Source organism: Rhinolophus sinicus, chromosome 9 (genome assembly GCF_057876585.1).
Source record: "Rhinolophus sinicus isolate RSI-liver-muscle chromosome 9, RSI-T2T, whole genome shotgun sequence".
In the NCBI taxonomy this organism is placed as follows: domain Eukaryota; kingdom Metazoa; phylum Chordata; class Mammalia; order Chiroptera; family Rhinolophidae; genus Rhinolophus; species Rhinolophus sinicus.
Window position 1 is genome coordinate 35,931,201 of NC_142509.1, and position 22,550 is coordinate 35,953,750.

The following is a 22,550-nucleotide window of genomic DNA, read 5'->3' on the forward strand; positions in this document are numbered from 1 at the left end:
TCATACCCACTTCCGAGATTGCTCGGGAGCACGGCATGCTGGGACATATGGTTTCTAAGCAACTGTTAAGTCATTGTATTGCATTCTGGGATTGGTCCTTTTTAAACGTGAAGGAAGCTGGAGTAAGTCAGAATGTGTTAAAACAATATGGGTTGTCCCTGTTATGCGTCATCTAAGGCTGAAAAATCAGAGCACGGCGCACGGTTCTTCACAGATTCTGGTGTGCGTACTAAACAGCAACAAGAGAATTAGGAACTTTAGTTTTGCCACCAACTACCTTTGTGATCCTGGACAAGCTACTTCAGTTTATTGGGTTTCACATTTTCATGAAAAACTGTATCATTAAACTATTTTAAATTTGTTGCAGCTTTTGGTGGCTTCTCGTTCAATCACTCATTCATTCAATGACATTTATTTATCACGTTCGATGTAGCAGGCACTGTTCCTAGGACCCGAGGATGCAAGAGTGACCAAAGGTAAGTTACTGCTCTCGAAGCCTACAGTCTAGCAAAAATAAACAAAAATAACCATAATATTCCTGCTCTTGGGTCGAGGGGGATGTTGATAGGTATTCATATTAAGAAATATGTGAAATAGAAACACAGGAAGTAATGGATATATAACAAATTTGACATTATCTGTGGGAGTCAGTGAATTTAGGAATTGAGGTTTGAACTGAAATGTGAAGTGTTAGGAGGGCAGGGTTGGTGGTGAGAACATGGAGGATGAAATTAAGAGCATCCTAGGCTGAAGACACCACACATAGAATGAAAACGCAGAGAGTGGAGCAAGATGAGGCTTAAACATTAGGCCAGTACTCACAAACCACATTAGGGATCCTCTCTCCACCCCCAGAAACCATGTCATTTCCACATTTTAAACAGATGGTGTTTGTGACTCACAAATTTTCATTTTGGTAAGATGACGGACCATTTATCAAAGGATTGCACAGTAAAAAAAGGATTGGAGAAATTTGAAACATTTGGTTAGTCATCATTAGTATATTGAAGGTTAACATTTGGCCGGTCCAAGTTTTTATGGAAAATAAATGACAATGGTAAGAGGATGAGCTTAGATAAAGAATATAAGGTCTTGGACCGAGTCTGGACAAACCAAAGGACTGGGACTGAGAAGGATGAGACAATTACAGAAACTGAAGAATGGCCAGTGGGAGAACTAGGAGTGGGTCCTTCGGAAATTATGTGTAAGTACATTTAAATCACCTTTTGGCCTATGAAACTTATTTAGAATGATATATAAAACTTGTTTCCATCTCCTCCCACCAACCTACTTCTTAAATGGTATTTATATGGTCTCGGCTAGGTGGAATCAAAATCCACCCAAGTTGGAATCTCATCTGAATTTACCTTCTTCCTCAACACTTGTACACATCTACCAAATCCTGGTCTACCTTCCAAGTTGCCCTCAAAGCCAATTGCTCTATTTATCTTGCCTTAAATATTAAATGTGGCCTAGTTTTACTACTCTGCCTTACCACTGTCTTAAAAGTGTCTCCTGGACCGCAACTATGTTTCTGTTGCTTACAAGTGTGAATAAAGCCCAAAACATCATGGAATACAAGGCTTTGAAATTAAGAGCACATTAACAGCCAGAAAAAAAAGGGATAGCAAAGTTTGAAGCAAATAAAAACTGTGGAGTATTTCCCCTTATCAACTTATTTCCAGTTGAGTGAAATAGTTAACTGGCACCCCACCCCCATCCCTGGACTGCAATAATTGATTCGTTTAATTATGCAACTTACAATTACCTATATGCCTCCCTCTAGCTTGGCACGCTCCTGGTTACATGTGGCTAGTCCCAACTGGGATGTTAAAATATAAAATACACACTGGATTTAAAATGTAAGTATAAAAATAAGAATACAAAATCTCAACTAAAAATGCTGATTGTGTTAAATTATTTTGGATGCTGTACTAAGTAAATTAGTTTCGTGTTTGAACTTGGCTACTGAATTGCTGTAGACCAGTGTAGGATGCAGCATGTCATTCCTTATGTACGACCAGCTCCTAAAATACTGTAAAAAAAAAAACACAGAAAGCAGTGCACGTGTATGTTTGTATCTGCTCTGCCTTACAAACCCATGCAAATTTTTAATGAAATGGGTTTGAGAAGGTATAAACTGAAGAATATGAATTTGTGATGCCAAAATGAAAAATCATGGTGTCATTTCCCCACAAACTTGACTTTGTCCCTTAAGCATGATACCGTTTCTGCACAGAATTATTGTACTCTGGGAAAACTAAATATTTACCAAATACACTAAAACTAATAATACAATCACTTGGTTTTTCTATACCACAAAAATACGCCTAACAAGCAAGTTAGCCAGCCTAACTCTGGTATTTAAAATAAAGGCTTGTCTCACCACTATAGTCTTTCTGCATTATATTGTGCTGCACTGTTTTCTAAAGGAATTTTTTTAGGGAAAGCTAAAAACGGACTTTGTTGTAATGAAAGCAAATGAACTACAAGTTCTGTAGTCCCCTCCCCTCCACCAAATTTATGCCCTCGTCAATTTAGTGACAAAGCAGTTTTCTGCTATTTTAGTACTTTATGCTGGAGAAGACTTCAAAGGGATAATGAGCAAAGGGCATACAAAGAACTTTTATAAGGCACTTTATTAAAATCAAAGTGCTTACATCCCTTTAATGTATTAATCTATTTCCTGAATAACATACGGAATATTTAACAAATGCTGTACACCAATTCTGTTCCTTATAATAGTAGGAAAACAGTATTATTTTAGTAAATTTGTTTACGCCTTCCAACACCCTTTTACATTTTTGCGCATCACGGGACTGCCAATAGTGGTTAACTTTTTCTAAAAAAGGAATTTTTAGCCAGTGTTTTCTAATAGCAATTGCAAAATGCTACAGAAACCATAGAACAAATTCAAATAAGAATTCCAGGTAACTTAAATTAACACCAGTTTTGAGAAAACCATTTTTATTTTCACCACCCAGCTTATTTTGTGCTGGATTATGTACCAAATGGCCAGATCTTCTAAAGAACATCTACATAACATTTCTTTCATGTTTCGAGAGATGAAAATAACTGTACAAGGTTAAGTACAAAAGTACACAAGACAGCGGACACGAAAAAATCCATGTATGAGATTTCATCCCACCTGCAGTTTTTACATATTTGAAAAGTAGAAGTCATGAACTAAAAAATATTATCCTTCTGTAGTCCTGTCGAGTTTAATGGAAGTGGGTTTAACCTGATTACAACACTAACACCAGTATCACTGATCTGATATTTACAAAAAAATCGGTTTTTTTCAATAAATTAAAGTCAATGCAACACCCATGCAAGCTAGAATGCTAGCTGTTTGGTGAACAAGGACCTGACATCAGAACCAGAAGTCCATAAAGTCCCAAACATTAAGTGTGATCTTTTTCAAACTGCATCCATTCCTCGCATTGATGATGTGAAACCCAATCCCATTCCTCTTTGTGTGTGGGTTTGTGATCTTGCCATTTCATACTGAGCATCGAGATTTCTAAATACTTCTTCCTGTTGCTTCAAAGTCTTGTAACTTTCTTCATCAACTGAGCTACATCCAGCTTCATCTTCACTCTAAGTATCAGAAAATATATTATTAAAATTAATTCAAACGGGAATACGAAGTGCTTCTCTCACTTGACAGTACTGGTAAATCACATTTTTAGGTACATATTTGACCTCAATTACTTGTACTCATTCATTCAACACCTATGGAGTATGTGGCAACGTTCTTTCTAAGTACTGGGACATAGCAGGATGTAACAAAAGTCAACTTCATTAATGGGCACGAGGAAGAACATGTAGAACACACCAGCTCAGTACAGCTTAGTTTAAACCAAAATAGCTCTTCTATGAAAAACCAACTCCCTTGCTTCCAGGTTGTTGTATGAAATCTAAACCCTGTATCTGTAGTACACTTTACTCAGCAAAAACTCAACTTTCTACATTTTAAAAAAAGTTTCCTTGAAACTGAAAATCAAGAAGATCCTACTCTGTAACCAAGTATCGCTAACCTTAAATGAGTGGTATTTTTTTAACGCAAATTCATTAATTCCTTTTTACAATTTCATTTTTATTTACTAAGAGAAGCTTATGATCTCAAACAATGTTCACCTAAGGTATAAATACACAGTAATAATTTAAAAAACCCTGTTAATTTAAATCAAACAATTTATACTGCCAGATAGCAATAAAAATGTATTATTTTAGTTAATTCTGTGAAGTTAATCTGGAGAACATAAACAAAAGGGCACCAAAAAGGTACCCAGGCTGAAACATCACTGAAATAACTTTGAAGTCAAGAATCAATGTTACCCTGAAAATACAAGTTAGTATGAGTTTTAATATGAAGTGTATATACTCACCTTAATACCCATCAATTTCCTAAATTTGACGTTTTGGTCCTTGTTTCCAAAATTCAGTTTTTCCCATATTTCAGCAGACTGGGATTTGTCCTGTTAAGACACAGTGAACTTTCAGAATATGTAAAATTTAAATCTTTCATAAGGGTATTACATCTCTCCATAACATAGTGTGAAAGAAGCACTAGCACTTATGGCATTCTATCTGTGCAGTTTATAATATTAAGATTTCTATTACAGAGTAATGAAGCAAAGAAATACATTATGATCTTACAAAAAAACCTAAGGATTCTTTCTCCTTAATAAACACACAGTATTACTGGTTTTCTTTGAAAGCCTCACATCATGTGTTTTCAGCCTTCAATAATTGTGGCAAGTTAAACTATCCCAGCCACGTTCTCAGAAGATAAACCCAAACGAATCTTTTCCAACTCCAATTTGTTTTTTCTAATCAATCACTAATTAGGAAAAAATGACAAGAGTGGAATGCAAACACTTAAACTTACCCCTTCTTTCTTGCCTTGCCAAAGCATTTTCCTTTTTTTCTCTTGTTCAGCAAATTTCATTGGGTTCACAGCGGCTGGGTTGTAATAGCTAGGCACAGCTATTCCGGTCTCTGCCAAAGCTTTGGCCTGTAAGGCTGCCATCTGAGCCGCCATAGCAATCTGAGGAGTCACTTGTGTTCCTGACGCCAACAGGGCAGCTACATTGAGTACTGAACCTCCAGTAGCTGCAGCTGCTGAGAGAAGAGAGTATGGATTTTATACCAAAACAAACCTCCTGATTTGCAGTACTACATAACTTATATGTAAGTTACTAATTTGCAAAAAGGCCTATTTCCACCAAATATAAGGAAATGACTGAGTGTTAGGTTATAAAGCAAAAACACTTTACCAACATTTACTGTATGTATGTATGTATGTATTTATTTTAAGTGTGTTTTTCCAGGACCCATTAGTTCCAAGTCAAGTAGTTGTTTCAATCTAGTTGTGGAGGGCGCAGCTCACAGTGGCCCATGTGGGGATCGAATCGGCAACCTTGTTGGTAAGAGCACTGTGCCCTAACCAACTGAGCTAACCAGCTGCCCTGAATGTATTCTAAAGCAGAGATATTTCTATATATGTCTGACATGTACTAACATTTCATTTACTTCGAAAATGAGAATTCTGCAAATAATAAAAAGGTATGATTTCAAGGGAAATGAACTATGGTGCTTGTGGCTTAACTTATAACACAATGAAAATTTTTATTTGCACAATTCTTTAGATTTACAAAATGATTTGACATTTGACACTTGTAACAAACATTTTAAAATATTAAACAGGTATTGTGCCTTTAACCAATACTAAAAAGGGAAGTACCATGCCTGATATTTCCATTTTAAATGGCTGAGTCAAGTTTTGCATCAATCTTCTGTAAACAGAAAGACTTCTAATTACATATTTTTTCTGTCAGTCCAGAATATAAGCTTATATAGTTCTTAAGTTACTAACAGTCCCATAATTCCAGTTATGTAAGTTTTGTTATAAAACAGCAGTTCGTAAATTTTTAGATTAGTTTGAAAAGTACCACTATTTACTAGGAATGTCAAGAAAAAACAGAAACAAAAAAAACACCTTCCAGGTTACATTTCATACAATTCAACAGTAAGTTCTCTCTGATCACCTTCAATCACCCACAGGAAATGTTTGTGTTAAGTCTAAAAACTTAATTTTTGAACAGTAAGACATAATACATTCCAGCTCAGGCCACCATCTTTAATAAACTGCATTTCCAAAATCTGAACTAAGACATGTGCAGTGATGGCTAAAGTGCTACATGAACAAGAATAGTCACTATTTACTTGTCAGAATGACCTGCATATATCAAATCAGAAATATAAATGCATAAAGATTTTACGAGGTAGGAAAGTAACACTAAAAACAAAATGTTCACATTTCAACAACAACAAAAAATCATACAGCATACTGACGGGTAGTTGGGATTAGAGGTAGGTGAATTTTCTTCCTATTTTCTGAACTTTCCAAATTTTCTACAAAGAAATGCCATACTTCCATGATAAAGAAAAAAAATTACCTGCCGCTATTTCTTGTTGTTTCTGTTTTTCAACCATTTCCTTTTCTCTCTGTTCTTGTAACTTCTTTGCCCTTTCCAACCTGTCAAAGACCATTTAAAGAAATTTAAAATAACTCCATATAAACCAATATTTATCTTTGCATTTCTCCATGTGTATGCATGTGTAGACACAAAACACTTTATACACGATTTTAAATTAGGTTAAACACTTCCCCAAATTGATATCTGCATGTGGGGGAAAAAAAGCAATCATTCTTATAATGGTAATCACAGCTAAAGAATATTTCAATACTGGTTTTAAACAAACATTTAATTCACCAAATAGCCAAAAACTGGAATAGTTTTTATACAGTTCCCACAGAGAATGATTAAAAACATAAAAATTACTCAATCTTTACCAGTGCTTACAAGAATATTAAATCTTGCAAATGACATACTGAGAGCTGAGTAAATCTTAAGAGTATATTAATTAGTAAACGATGTTACCAAATGCTTCTTGGGGAAGGCTGATACAGAATAAGGCCAATCAAAACATGCAAATAATAATTTTTATATTTAAAGACTTCATTATTACATAACTTCAGACTAATAATTAAAACAAAAAACCCCAAACAAAAACGGGTACACAAATCCGAACTGCAATCCCCTATATAATTTTATAAAAATGTGTTGCCAAGTCAGTACCTACTTCCTATGTAACAAATCCTAAGTAATATCATCTTCATGACTTCCTGAAAGAGAAACCCTTTCTTTGAAGAATTCCTTGATTTACCAATGTAAAGTTAAATGCTACCTCTTTCTCCTTTGAATGTGGTATAAAGGTGCAAGGATTGGGGGAAAGGTTGTTTTGGGGGGCTACCGGTAGTAAAATACAGTGGTAGTAACTGGCATTTGCTTTAATAAATACTGAACTTTTATATAAAAGGAATCTAAATAATCTATAATTTTGTTCCCTTTTACTGAGCACATATGCAAAAAAAGACAGTACAGACATGACTTTGTCCTTAGGAATAAGTTTCTGATCAGGGGTAACATTAAAATACAGGTTCATGTATGTTAAAAATACTTCCAAAGCAGTTTTAAAATTCTGTCTTTATTGAAAAACAAACAGCCTACACACTAGATTTTCATTAACAAAATACCCTCCTTCAAATTTCAAGGTAGCCAAGGAGTAATCTGGTTATCCTGAAATACCACATAAATCCTGAAATTTCATGTAAACTTGTCATCTGAAAATCACTAAGGAGGTTATTTTTTAACTCAAAGTTTTAGGTGCTAGCAACAGTTTCAACTTTAATAAAAGCCAAAAACTAAAACACAGTAAACTTGTAGTAAGAAAGAATTAACTTTAAGGCTTAAAAAAAATACCTGTCAGAATTAACGGACCATCCTTTATAAATTGGTTCAAATATTGTGGTTATTTCCTAATTCTGTTGATTTTAGTTTCAGAAAGAAAATATGATTGACTACTATTGGTTGCACATTTAAAATGGCCATTGCAGGTTTGGAATTAAAATGAACATCATTCACCAAGGTGAATGGGACGAAGAAGGGGTGAGCTCACACCTTTGCTGCTGCTGTTCAGCTGGAGTTTCTGCCAGGCTGGGTTCACAGGGCAGCAGCCCATCAGGTTACATTGTGATAACTGTATTTTTGCAATAAAAAAAAAATACAAACTCAATTTCATAAAGAAAAAAAAAAATCAAAATAGTTTTCAGAATATGGAAAAACCTGCCAACAAGGACTTTGATTTTACTCTACGTCTTGCCTCTCTAGCTGAGGGAGTTCTTTCGATGTTTTTGCAGGTTTCAGTAAGATATTGCTGTGTGGTCTCACAATCACCCATTAAAAAATACAATGATCTCCCTATGCCATCAGCAGTAAAATTTATAAAATCAAATAAATTGGCTCACAAAATTATTTCTTCAAAATAAGAAAACTACTGACAGAATTCTTATTGCTTCAAAGACTTTGTTTTCTTGAGGAAGAAAAACAAGAAGTTTTAGAGGCAAAATTAACAAAGTTCTTAAATCAGATTTAAGATTTTTATGTTTCAATTGCAAATTAAAAATATTTAGCAGTCCCGAGTTGAGAACGGATCATGAAGGAAAAAAAGAGGACCTGTTGCAGCCATCGCAATGTTTCTGATTGTGCAATAAGTAAATGTTTATGACGAGAATTAAACCACTTAGTTCTAGATCACAAGGATATTATGGTATTCATGTGTAGATTTAATTAGCTGACTTTTCCTGACTGAAAACATTCATTTTCTCCACACAACTGAGTCTCTACTGTCAAGCTGAGAAGGGAAAAAAAATGCATCAAATAAAAAAATATGCGCACCTCCTAGCTAAAGCTTCTTGTGCATCCATTGCTGTGTTTCTGCCTCTGAAAGGAGGTGGACTAGGAGTTTGGCTTAAACTTCTGCTAAATCTTCTTGGCTTTTCAATTCTCTTCTTTCTGTCTCTGTAATAAATCATATTTTACATGTCTCAGTACGGCCAAGTAATAACGACTACTTTGTTGAATCAAAATCAATTACCTTTACATGGTTCAACAAAAACCAAGCTGTACAGGAAATACATTTTGAACCCTTTCCTTTCCATCTCTGTCCTACCTCTTCCACAGAGCCCAAGTTCCTTGAGTGTATGGCTAGTTTTCTGTAAAGTTCATTTAACCACCTGTTACTGATGAACATTTAGGTTGTTTCTAGTCTTCTTCTATTACACCCAATATTGCAAAGACTAGTCTCGTACATGAGTCACTTTATGCTTCTGTAGGTCGATATACAGAACAAATTCCTAGTAGTGGGATGGATAGATTAAATGTTCCTAGTATTTAATCTAATGAATAAATGAATTTGCAGTTTTTAAAAAATACAAAGTATGAGTCACTAAAAACAGAAGAATTAGGAAAAAAAAGATAAAAAAAGGTCATCGATTGGAATAAAATCCAACATTTCAAAACTAGAAATGTCATAAATAATGATCTGAATTGCCCAAATGGCAATTAAAAATTTAATGGTCTAATTACCATGTACCTTAAAGATTCACTAAATCTCAAAGTTAGTAAAATCAAATTTGTAAACTACTACAAACTAAAACCACTGATTAAAAACTGATTAAAGGGCCGGCCCAGTGGCTCAGGCAGTTAGAGCTCCATGCTCCTAACTCCGAGGGCTGCCGGTTCGATTCCCACATGGGCCAGTGGGCTCTCAACCACAAGGTTGCCAGTTCAATTCCTCGAGTCCCGCAAGGGATGGTGAGAAGCACCCCCTGCAACTAAAATTGAACACAGCACGTTGAGCTGAGTTGCCGCTGAGCTCCAGGATGGCTCAGTTGGTTGCAGTGCGTCCTCTCAACCACAAGGTTGCCGGTTCGACTCCCGCAAGGGATGGTGGGCTGTGCCCCCTGCAACTAGAAAACGGCAACTGGACCTGGAGCTGAGCTGAGCCCTCCACAACTAAGATTGAAAGGACAACTTGACTTGGAAAAAACGCCTGGAAGTACACACTGTTCCCCAATAAAGTCCTGTTCCCCTTCCCCAATAAAATCTTAAAAAAAAAAAAAACACTGATTAAAATGATCAAACAAGTGATGAACCACGTTACTGGAATAAGGTCCAGCTTTTTATTTCAGTCTTTTATAGACTGACTGAAGAAGCAATAAACAAAAAAGTTTTCCCATTATTTTAGTCAGTATCTGTGACTATAGATATAATACATTAATTATTTTAGGTAAATGAGTAGAGAATAAACATACTGTCTGAATACTTAGAATTAATTTTCTCCCATGCTCATTATTTTACTTCCTATCTCAATAAATTAAAGCCTCCTTCCAATTAAGAAAGGTTTAAGCTAATCTTTTTTAAAAAATTAAATTTACTGGGATAACACTGGTTAATAACATCAAGTTTCAGGTGTACAATTCTGTAACACATCATCTAAGCTCATCTTTTTCAGTATCTGAGATACTACATGCAGCACGGTGGGCTAAGCACATACATTGACTTTACATGGACACACACTTTGGACCTGGTGTAGGTTTTACCATTTAATAACTGTACGACTTTGGGTTTCTTGGGCAAGTTACTCAACCTAAGTCCAATGGGCCTAGCTCATAAAACTGGTATTTTGAGAATCAGGTGACTAATATATGGAAAGAGCTTTGCCATAATATATAGCACAAGATAGGGATGCAATAAATGTAAGCTGTTGTACTTATAAAATAAACACAATGAGTCCAGTGTTCAAAACAACTGAAGTATTTTAATGGGACTATTCACACCTGCACTTCACGGGGGATCTGATCAAATTAGACCATGTGAGAATGCTCTACCAGTAGTTAGGTTTGTTCTTTCTTGGTCAGGATGATTCAAATATTTTATAATCTGTAAATAAATTCGGATCCATAATTTACATGTCCTCAAACTGACAGAAGCCAAACAGACCCCGCAAGGGGCCTATCTGATTCTACTCAACACGAATACCTACCGACTTCTGCTCCTTGTCCTACTCCTGCTTCTACTCCGATGCCTGTGTCTGGATCGTGAGCGGGAACGAGATCGTATCCGACGTTTTCTTTCCCTGCTTCTGGATCGTGATTTTTTCCTCTCCCTGCTTCTGGATCGTGACTTCTTCCGCTCCCTACTCCGAGATCGAGACTTCTTCCGCTCCCTGCTTCTACTACGATGACGCCTGAAATTAAAGGACACAAATTTACAGTTAAAAATTCTGTCTTTTTCAATGACAGACATACAAATTAGTTTTCAGTAGCATATGCAGTCAAGACAGGCAATAAACTGCTCTGTATTATGTACAGAAAGGATAATTTGAGGTTTTTAATGGCAGGAGTTATAAACAAAAATTTGACCTTTGTTCTTGTCTGATGATTCTTCGGGAACACAGTAAAGCCATATAACACGTCAAAAATGTAATGCATCCTACCCCAACTTAAGATTAATAGTTTCTATTGCCTTACTAATAATGTATTTATAAAATTTAAGGGTAATATACTTGTTAATCTATTACTGAAAACTTCTGACCAACTCTGATAGCACATAATCCCCAAAGAAATCTCCAAATAAATATTGGCTTCTTAAAATAAAAATCCCACAACTGTGAGCCATGAACCAGTTTTTCATTCTACACAAGAGAAAACCTAGATTAGAATTCAGCAGCAAACAAATGCTACACCAGCAACGTAAAAAGGAGTGTCATGTTGGCTTAAATTATATAAACATAGCTCAGCAATGATTTTTTTTCACTGCAGAAGACAGATAAATCAAGAAGTTAAAAGAAATATATAGTCCCTGATTGAATGTTAAGCGTAACCGTCCCTCATCCCCAGTCTTGGACACCATTACCGCTGCCTGTATAGAAAGCAAAGCCCAAAAGATTCCAGCTGTCAGCAGACATTAGTGTGCACAGGAATAGGCCAAGTTAGCAAAAAATATCAATGTTCCAGTTAAGATTTTGGGGGCTATTGCTGGGTTAACGAGAAGCTTTGTGTAACTTAGGAGCTCTTTCGAAGGCAATAACTATACTATAAACACCGTTAACTACTTACCTTTCCCGGGACCTAGATCTTGAGTGACTTTTGCCTCTTGATGACTTTCTTTCTTTGCGTTTGTGTCTGTCCTCACCATTTTCAGATGAATTGGGTCGCTCTCTTCCTTTATCGGAAGAATGTTCTTTGTCATTATGTTCCTCAGACTTGTGTTTCTTAGAGGACTTATCTTTGGGTTCATGTCTTCTTGCCTGTTTTAAGAAGAAGTTGGTTCTTTCAGGAAAATAGTGCAACAAAGAGAGTTAGTATGGGTATCAATGAACAAAAATGTTGTGATGCAACATTAGTAACCTTAGGAGTGTGTGGCAAATTTAAAAACTGACCTAGTTTCACATCACCCACATGTTGCAGATGTATATGACTAATTTTAATTTTGCTTTATAAATCCCCAAAATGCAGTTTCCTCCCCAATATTTTCAATACCACAATTAAAACGATTTTCAATGTGACTATTAAAAACCATTATGTCAGAAAAACAGGCATCCCTCTTGTTTCTTCTGTCTAACGTAAGGGAAGTACACACGTATCAAAAACTTTAACATTTTCCCAACAAACCTTTTAGATGAACAGATCAAGTATATACATCAACTTCTAAATCCAGAGTACGTAACATCATTTGAAGTTTAAATAGTTAACGATAATGAATAGTAAGGACACAAAGAAATGCACCAGAAAATGCATTTCCAATTATGTAGCTAAGTAACAGTTTACTAAGTATGATTATTTTCTGCAATTTCAAATTACTTTACGCAGAGTTGAAGTGTCCTTTTTATAGCTATACTGCCACGTCCTCTCTAAAAGACGTCTCTTGACTTTTCTCCCAATGTCTAAACTCTGAAGCAATCATTTTCATCTTGCAATATCCCAATAGGCTTGGAGTTCTATTACATTTCATGTACCTAGGATAGAAAACGGCAACCGTATCTGTTTTAATTTTTATGAAATCAAACTAGGTATAGCATAATTAATCCCCAAACCATTACACAATACATACTTCTTCCATACTCTGAAGGATTAAAAACCAAGGCTTTCACTTTCACAATATATACATTCAGAGACTGAGCTAAAATTAATTATATGATCAAGTCTCCATCCTACACTGACCCCTAATTAGGAAGTGCTATAAAGATTAGATTTCCCTACATTAATATTTGTCAACTCCATCTTGTAGCTCAAGTTGAAAATCCTTCGCATCTCAGAATCTCAATTTTAAAGCTGGAAAGAGACACAGACCCTCTAATTCCTCTTACTTAATGTATGACTAAACTAAGATCTAGAGTCACAAAGCTACATATCAGCAGAGCCGAACCCAGACCCCACGTTCTTCTGATACTCAGGCCACTGCTTTTCCTCAATAAGACACTTAATTATCTCATGTTTCCCAAAATAGACCACAGCATATTTCTTTCCACTCAACTTTTCTTAAAAACAAAGAAACTTGGCCAAACACTTTAGAACATGCATGATGATATATCTGAAAACGATGATAGTATGTAATTTTGCAGAAAAATAAGAGACCTGGAGACACAGCTACATTTTAGTTTCACTGCCAGTTCTCTATAATATGAGCTTATAAAAATATTTCCTTGATTTTGCCATATAGTGGCAAACTGGAAAAGCTTTAAGTGGTTAAACTTCCAAAGGTTTTAGTTTATTTCAAACCAGTTTTCCAAATGTAACATTACTATTAATTTTTGTAAAAACACCATTAAAACCCTTAACTGATTTAAGATATACTTAAGGGAAATAGGAGTTTGAATGACTAATAGTTACCTTATCATGAAGTAGGCTTATTATTTTGCTATCTGAGTCTGCAGCGTCTTCAGTTCAGTCTCTTCGCGCATTAGCACGCTGAGTATGATTTATTATAGAAATGTTATCATGTGAACTAAACAAAATAGTCATTTTCACAAAAACTCTCCTAAATTAAAAATGTAACAGAGCTTCCATTAGGGGAAGAGGTGAAGTCCCTGCCCACATTTGTTTCAGGAGTCCCTTGCCCAGCCCCCGAAAGATTCTGCTCCCTTTTTGGTTGCTACTTCTTCTCTTCTTTGATGGCTCGCCCCTTGTCTTCTCAGGTGGGTGAGCAACTGAACTCCTTTGCAATACAGCTGCTGCCTTTCTTTTTCCTCAAGTTTTGCTGTCACCACCACCTTTCCAGCTATCTCTGACACTTGAATTTCAAAATTCAATACCACTATTAAGGAAATAGAACTCACTTACTAATGAAAAGAGGACTCTTATTACCTTCAATAAAGAAAAAGTAGCCCATAATATCTAGGGTATTGCTAATTTAGAAATCCTGAGCAGTCATCAGGCATAAGGAGACTCGGGACCTCAGATTAATGGAAGCTCTGTGTGACAGGCCTAAAAAAACCAATTATATTCTTCACATGAAATTTTTATTGTGAATATTTTCACAACATAATAAAATTAAGTTTTTGAATGAACTTTTCAGATAAACAACGATCTTCTTGAAAAATGATGAATCATGCTTATTTTATAACCCAATTAACCTTTTAAATTTCAAGTTTTGGTACTTACCTTGACAATATCATATATTCACACAAACATTTCTACCAGATACTTTACAAGTATTTTAAAGTGCCTATTCACTACAAAGTGTTAATTACCTCTTTGCTTCTGCTCCGGCTCCTGTGTTTTCTTCCTTCATTGTCTGTGAAGTCACAAAAATTGACCATAAGCAAAGATACAAAAACATCTCAAACACAAATTCCAATACTCATATTATAAGAATAACTTCCAGTTCAATCGGCTAACTAAAGATCCTACTTCCTAATTATCTTCCCAAAACTACGTTTTTATGGCAGGGTAGGATTATTCTACTAATTGCCATATAGCAGCAAAATGGTAAAGTTATTCTATTATTAATAACATTAATATTAATACTGTACACACTTCAAACAAATCAAGCAACGTGAACAAACCAGAATGTAATCGAGACAGAACTAAGCAAAAAAAGTTCCATGACAAGTCCAAACAAACTATCTTTTAGGCAGTTGAACTCTTAGTATTTTACAAAACATTTGATTAGCCTAGGCCATAGAATATTTATAAAGGCGTTTACAAACTCCTTCATAAAGAGGCAAACAAGAGCAAAAAGAATGCAAAAGAAAATAAACAGGTTGAATTATATTTGGTATACGTAATCAAAACGATGTTATAGTTTAGAAAAATCCCTATTAATACTGGTTATAATACTGTAGTTTCAAACATTAACATACAGGTGAAAATTACATTTGACCATTTTGTAGATGATTATCTGTGGACACAAAGGATAAACAGAGCTTGGGCCTTAACTTTTAAACTCGTTACTATTCTATTTCTCACTTAACATCTTAAGTAGCAATACTAGTTTTCTTTTTTTTAAAAATAGCAAAACACCATGCTTTTTATACTATGTTAGTCTAGTTTTCTAATGAAACAAATAGGAGCATTTTAAAATGCCAAATCTCTTGCTTCAGAAATATTCTAACATTAAGTTAAAAAAAAAAAAAAAAACCAGGTTAAAAATGTTTCTGCCACTTATGTCAAAGAATGTTAAATAAGTTCAGAATAATATATCACTGCCTAGACAGACATCTTTCAAAATATTATTTTGCCAATGTTGAAAGAATGAAACAATCATTTTAGGGTTAACAAATAGTTACCATGACACAAATTTAAACATGCATTGTTGCCTCTGGACAAGTTATAAAATTTCTGCATTAGAAAAGCTATATTTAAATTCTCCAGAAAATTACCAATAGGCTTTCAGTATCAACTTCTAAGCTGGGTAGAACACATGCTATCAGTATCAATAAACTAACTTTATGTCTTAGACACATGAATTGTAACAAATGCTGGTATATATTAGCGTTTATTATCATTTCCAACAATTCATACCTGACTTGCGTTTTCTTTCTCTCGACCTTGATCGTGATCTTGAATAATGATGTTTTGATGCTCTAGGAGAAACAGATACATCTGACTGCTCTTTTTTCTTATCTCTATCTGGGGATGTCTTTTCTGGGGCTAGTCCATCTCGTTCTGTATCACTAGCCTAAAAGTTTAAGGAAAAATGATTTTAAGTTCTTAGTTACATTTTAAGTATCTCCAATTTCTTAAGAGAGGGAGCAAAAGATAGTCATCCCTGAATTTTACAAAACAACCCCCCCACCACACACACACAAATTAGAGTGGCTGATTTCTAAGTAGCTAAATATGCTTTGTACCTAATCAATAGGCCTGAATAAATTGAAATGACTAACCCAATATCAAAGATGTATGTAAGATGTATCTTAATTTTTTAGTCATTATCTTTTTAACTTTCAAAACAGCGGGGGAAAGGGGAAATAAGGTTTCCAAGTATTTCCAATAAACACTCAAACAGAAAATATAGTCCATTTTAGAATTGTGAACTCAATTAGTCAACTTTACCAATACTATTATTTTAAATTAGCACATACTAAAAAGGCATTTTAAATGAGCTGTTAAAGGTTAGAGAGTCTCAAGACTGTAAAATCATAAACAGCAGAAAGAATGCTTCTGAAAAGAGTAAACAGAAAATTAACTTACCTATCTGAGAACCCAACTTTAATTTCATTAACCCTCTTTAATGAAAACAGCCCCTTGGCACAGTGCCGCTTCAAAATATGGTCTGCCTCTCCTCACACACGCTCTGGGCTATGGAAACATTAAGTTGTTTCTGCTTTAAAGCATTTTGAAGTTATCACAATATAGATTAAAATTAAAACAGTCAAGTGCACACACTCTTTCCGAGAGGCCTGATTTACCTCAAAGAGTAGGTTCCCTCATCTAAATATCACTTCTTTGTTTTCCAGGCAATTTCACCTGCTTTGCCCATAACATAGTACTGAGCACAAAAATCAATCCATGTTTAAGGAACAAATGAATTTCAGTTATTGTTTCCCATTAAAAAATATTTCTCTGGCTCTGCTGAAGTGTGTGGCTCAAATAACAAGAGTACCACAAAAGAAAAAATTGATTTAAATGAGTCCCAGAATAGATAATATGCCTGGGGAGCAGATTACTTAGGACAGGGTTGGCGAACTATGGCCTTTGAGATAAGAATGGTTTGTACCTTTTTAAAAGTGTCATTAAAACGAGAACAAGCAAGCAAGGAATGTGACAGAGACTCTAACCTGTCCACAACGCGTAAAGTATTTATGATCTTGTCCCTTGCAGAAGAGAGCTGGATTGGATAAATATGGAATCACAATAAAATTTCAGTAAGAGGAATAATCACATAATGAACTTCTTCCCTTAGGAAGATTAGTCCAGAAAATAAACGCCAAATAAATGGAGAGTATTTTAAAAAACGAAGCATAAGAGGCTGCATTATTCCAACTATTTAGAGTATCAAAAAAGTGTCAAACTCCACGCTACTCTAGGAATAAAGTGATAAATTAAAAGGCAAAAATTTATAGCCTAGTTGGAACTGAAGACATAAATTATGTGTTAAGCCTCTTTTGATGGTACCAAAAAAACCTAGTAACAGAAGGAAGCAACTAAATACTGGAGAGGCTCTCCTTTGAGCATTCGAGCCTGTCCAGTTTTCCCTGTATCTATGTATGATTTCTGCAATCATAAAATTTTTGTGCTGAAGGGCTTTCAACCCTTAGAATTGAGTTCAACTTTCTCATTTTACAGATGAGATTCAGCAACATCAGCTGACTCACCTAAGATGGTACTCTTCACTGTACATTAATAAATGATGCTGTATCACACAATTAAGGATGATTGTGATTCACAACTAACATCGGTCAGTTTCTTTTATTCTTGTTCTCATCACTCTTAAGGACTATTTCAGATACATCTGTAATATGCTAAGTATTGGTAAAGCTTACACTTGGTTAAAAAAAAAACAATCACAAAAACTTGAAGCACTGCTGTCACTTTTCTCAGTGCACACCACTTTTCTGCCCAAGAGAGATTACATCAGGAAGCACTGGCACATCTCTCCTTTTACCGAGATCATGACTAGAATTGAAACATTTCCATGGAAAAGCTAGCCAGGCAATAAAAGTTTTCAGTCAATGGTTTACTTAACTAGTACATGCTTAACATCACAGAAGCCTGGCAACAGGGAAGTCAAGTAAATGCCCTTGGCTTAAGGGAAGCCACCCTGTGATACAGGCTAATAACTTACACCAAATAGCAATTTTCATCTGTAAAATATACCATAGGACAACAACAAAATCACCCTATCACTAAACAGATATGAGTGATAGGTGGTTGCTTAGATCAGGCAAAACTTTGTATTTCCATGACGCTATTTTATAGCAGCAGAACGAATAAAGGTATCCCTCCCAATCAACTGAATTATTAACGTTTCTCTGAAAATTCCTAAGGTTTATTTTTATTTACTAGGGATCTCTATAAACCTTAAATGCTATCTGCAAAACTATCCTCTACTCTAGCATTTGCTCTATTAGAAGGCCACCACTACTTCTTAAAATTTACATCTGGTTTAAAACCTTAACAACGCCCAAGACACAGTATACAAATCTTCTCCCAGTGTAAAGAAAGAAGATGGGATTTAATAATAGGCCACCTCTCCAGTGAATTGTGTCTTTTTATTGAATGAGGCACTGCAGAAACAAATGTTTGAATTGATTTCATTTTTAAGAAATATTTTGAGCCCAAGTAAAACACTATTTTTTACTTAAGTACACTAAGAGGCCTAAAATACTATTGAATAAGGAAAACATTAAACTGATCGGTTACATAAACACCGAATAGCTTGCCAACTGTTTGAAACCTTATTAAAAAAAAAAAAATCGGTCCCAAATTCAACCAATTTCGTATGGGGCAGGGGAGGGCTTTCTAATTACAGACATCTCAAATATTATAACAGTAAAAGTACATATTTTTCGTTATGCTTGCCAGTCTTCTATTTTCAAAAATGAGAAGATAAATCTTTAGTGGAAAGAAGTGCAAAATGCCTGCACTTTTAACAGGGTAAGTAAAAATTAAGTAATCACACAATAACGCGACGCATCAGAATTGGGCATTTATTGCCCGAAGCAGGCTTATTGTTCACAAGAGGTCACTTAAGACCTGTGGTTCTTATTTAAGGTTAAATGGGTCAATGAAGTGTTCTTAAATTTAAAGGACCAACGCCAAAGATAAAGCTTGATTATAACGCTTCCCCAACACTTCAAAATGATTACATCACGAGCTGCTCCAGAAACCGAGCAGCAATCAGAATTCGTAATTCCAAAGCTTTCTTATTAAGCCGAATTGTTACTCCCTTTCAGCAACACCTTCCCCAGTTCCTTACTAAGAAATAAATTAAGGTTTTTCACAGACGGAACACGAATTGAAATTATGCAACTAGTCATTTTATTGCATGCAGGCAAGGAAAAAAACCGCTGCAAGACTGCTCTTTTAACACTCTATCCCTTACAGACCCTTTCCGGCCCAACACTTTTCAACACCAACCGATCCCTTTTTTCTCTTCCCCAGTACTTCCCCTCCGCGAACATCTATTCCCAAGCCCTAGTGAAACTCAATATAAACTACTAACCGAGCAAACTAAACTGGAGGCAGTCCTGTGGGCCGAAAGGAAGAAAGTTCTGGAAAAAAAGACACTCCCGGCAGCTCCCAGCCCCCATCGACGCCGCCTTATTCCCCCTCCCTACAGCAGGCAGCCATGATAGCGGGCGCAGAAGGCTGCCGCGGCGCCATTTTGTCCACACACGAGCGGGTAACAGCTCTGGGAGCGGTTCACCCACTCTTTGGAGAGTAGCAGAGAAACATCTTTGGCTTACAAACTCAGATTCGTCACCTACCGCCATAGTCCAGAGTCCTGGCCGCTTGGGCGGCACCTCCACTTGCCGCTTTCAACACTACTAGCCGCCCTGATTCTTCGCCACAGACTAAATGGCTCCGGCGAGAGACCCGGATGGCACAAAGGGGATGAGGCCCGGCGCGTCGCACAGCTTGCTGGGACGAAAAGGGGTGGGGATAAGGCCTTCTATAGCAACGCGGTTCGAGGCGGCGATTGGTTGTTCTTTTGAAGGTGGGCGTGGAAAGCCAGGGAGAAGGGCGGGGCCAAGAATACACCCTGGTTTTCGCGGCGGGGCGAACCGAAATGGTGGAATTTAGGGTGGGGCGACTTCCCACTTCGATTCTAAAACACTCTTGGCCTTATCCGGCCGCCGTAAAAGGGGTTGGGCTTGGTGTTCTCCCGCCAATTTAAACTCGTGGGCTGGAACCTGAAGCGATTAGGGGCAGTTGTGGGAGTCGGGAAGAGGGACGATGAGCTTGAGTGTCCCCCTTTAGTTTCTTCTGCTGCAGGTGAGGAGGGGGAGTCGCGCTACCGTAGGGAGGAGGGGGTGGGTTCAGGTGGAAGTAGCCGCAGTCTCAGCACAGTTCGGGCCGTTTCCTCCTCCAGACGCTGGCGGGAGAGAGGTTGGAGTCGGTGTCCAGCTTAGCGTTTGTGCGTGGAATCCTAACTGACACTGTTTCGCTTTGCTTAACTCGCTATTCACCCAGCAGCCACAATGCTCTCAAGTCTTAATCAAGTCATGTCACTCGTCTGCTTGGTATCCTCCCCGTTGCACTGAGGATAAAACTCGGTCTTGAAGTCAAGGGATTCGTTTAGCTCCCGCACGACTCCATTCTTGCTATAGCCCGGCAGGCGCCCCAGACTCGGTCCCGGTTCTGAGCCTTGGCATTTGCGGTTCCCCCTGAGCTTTGCACGGTCGGCTTCATGCTATTCCGTCGCAGCTCAGATGTCACCTTCCCTTCCCAAACAGGTCCTGCTTACGCCACCCTCCCCCTCCACCTGAGCACTGTTTTGTTTACTTCAAACCATTTCACGTTGTCATTGTTGGTGCGTTTACTTATTTTTTTCGTAGGGAGGCAGGATGACAGTTAATAGCCGGCGTGGGGTTGAGTTTTCTTGTCTAGCTACTTCATTTACTCGCTTTAGGTAACCTTGGCCGTTTATTTAATGCCCGACTCCCGTTTCTCAGCTGTAACATGGGTTGTTGTGTTGACTAAATGAGTAAACATTCCCAACTATTTTGCATACTGAATATTTATGCAACTATTGAATGATAACTATTTTATTTTTGCTAACTTAAAAAGGCTTAGAAAGGCTCAAAGTGGCTCTGTTTATATTATTGTTTACATTTTTGTTTGTCCTTCCTACAAGAACATACACTTCATAATGACAAAGCCTTCTTTTGTCTTCTCCACAGCTCTATTCCCAGCTCCTAGGAAATAGGTACTCAGTAAACATTTGTTGAATGAGTGAGTGTGACAGCCCAGAGGTTGACAATATTTCTCTGTTTTTACAGATGTTGGACACTAAGACCCATGAAAGTATTCACTCCAACTTACCTCCCTCCTCCTATCAACTCTCACCCAAACACCAGCCACTAAAACTGTTGTCTACTTTGACATGCTTTGTTTCTGTATCCTGGCAACACTCTCAGTAGGAACTCTTTTCCTGGATTCAGAAAGCTCCCGTAATCACCACGGTGTACACCTGAAACTAATATAATGTATGTCAACTATAATTGAAAAATAAACTTAAACTCCTAGGACCTTAAATTACTAGCCCAACTGTTACCTGCTTCTACCAGTAACAATAATAAATTCGCTAACACTTCAAATTGAGTGCTTGCCACGAACCAAGCATTGTTTTGTGAACATCTAAAGCTCATAACGTTTTAGGTCGCTACAACTGTATTCCAATTCTATAGATCAGCGAATTGAGGAACAAAGATTAAGTTGCTTGCTCAAGGACAACTGGCTAGTAAATGTGAAAGAGCCCCAAGTCAGAAATCATTCCTTCCCTGCGCTGTACCTCCCATTGATTTTAAAACATATTCTGTTAGCATTTATCAAAACAACTGTAACGACTGGTTATTGTTCCCCACCAGCCTTGAGCCAGGGATTGCTCTTCATCTTAGCATTCTACTCCCATCCAGACCATCCATCAAATGCGTTATAGCAGTCTTTGTTGATGAGATGGTTAAGTGACTTTCCTAAGGTTACGAGTATACTCTTTGGTTCAGTCAGAAACCAAATCCAGTTTGTTTGTTTTTCCTTCCCTTAACATTTTCATTTTGTTGTACAACAATATAGGAAAAATTGATGGATATTTTTTTAAGTTCATCAGGAACCTTACTATCTATCCTAAGATATCCCAGACAGTCTGACCTCAGAGCTTTTGCTGTTTATTGCTATACTGATTAAAGGTTTATTTCAAATGATAACTTGTTATAATTTCAAGCTGGTATACAAAAATACTAGAAGCTCTAGGATACATTGGTAAGATCAGAATTCTTTGTGTTCCTGAACCAGTATGTTCTTCTCTAGTGATAATCGTAGCTCTAGTTCCATTTATCTTATTGGTCCAAGTGTCTGGTGATTTCAGAAATAATACAAAGGCAGAGAAGTCTTTATTTATTGATGTGTACATTTTGGGTAAAGCCTTTTCATTTCCAAGGAAACCGGATTCTGTGCAACCGTATAATTT

At 36.6% G+C, this 22,550-nt stretch overlaps 2 protein-coding genes across 7 annotated transcripts in view; one reads left to right on the forward strand and one right to left on the reverse strand.

Annotated features, from left to right (window-relative positions):
• Positions 1–2,626: 2,626 nt before the first annotated feature.
• Positions 2,627–19,987, reverse strand: RSRC2 (arginine and serine rich coiled-coil 2). Of its 4 annotated transcripts, none has more exons than XM_019734068.3 (10): positions 19,849–19,987; positions 15,938–16,094; positions 14,665–14,708; positions 12,032–12,222; positions 10,957–11,160; positions 8,808–8,930; positions 6,465–6,544; positions 4,895–5,124; positions 4,392–4,481; positions 2,627–3,600 (listed from the first exon to the last, which is right to left on the reverse strand). In XM_019734068.3, the coding sequence occupies exons 1-10, from the start codon at positions 19,852–19,854 to the stop codon at positions 3,421–3,423; spliced, it is 1,305 nt and encodes a 434-aa protein (XP_019589627.1). In that variant the 5' UTR covers positions 19,855–19,987; the 3' UTR covers positions 2,627–3,420. The 4 variants fall into 4 exon arrangements, with proteins under 4 accessions (XP_019589627.1, XP_019589626.1, XP_019589630.1 ...); XM_019734067.3 differs by having other exon boundaries at positions 4,895–5,127; XM_019734071.3 differs by lacking the exons at positions 15,938–16,094; positions 19,849–19,987 and adding an exon at positions 13,805–13,882 and having other exon boundaries at positions 12,032–12,244.
• KNTC1 (kinetochore associated 1) overlaps positions 19,902–22,550 on the forward strand; it is a 56,070-nt gene continuing 53,421 nt past the window's right edge. Inside the window, exon 1 of one of the 3 annotated variants that reach the window (XM_074321598.2) lies at positions 19,902–20,017. The gene's annotated coding sequence lies outside the window, so the exon portion shown is untranslated. Of the gene's footprint in view, positions 20,079–20,159; positions 20,357–22,550 lie in introns of those variants that run through there. The other 2 variants (XM_074321597.2, XM_019734072.3) reach the window with 2 other exon arrangements.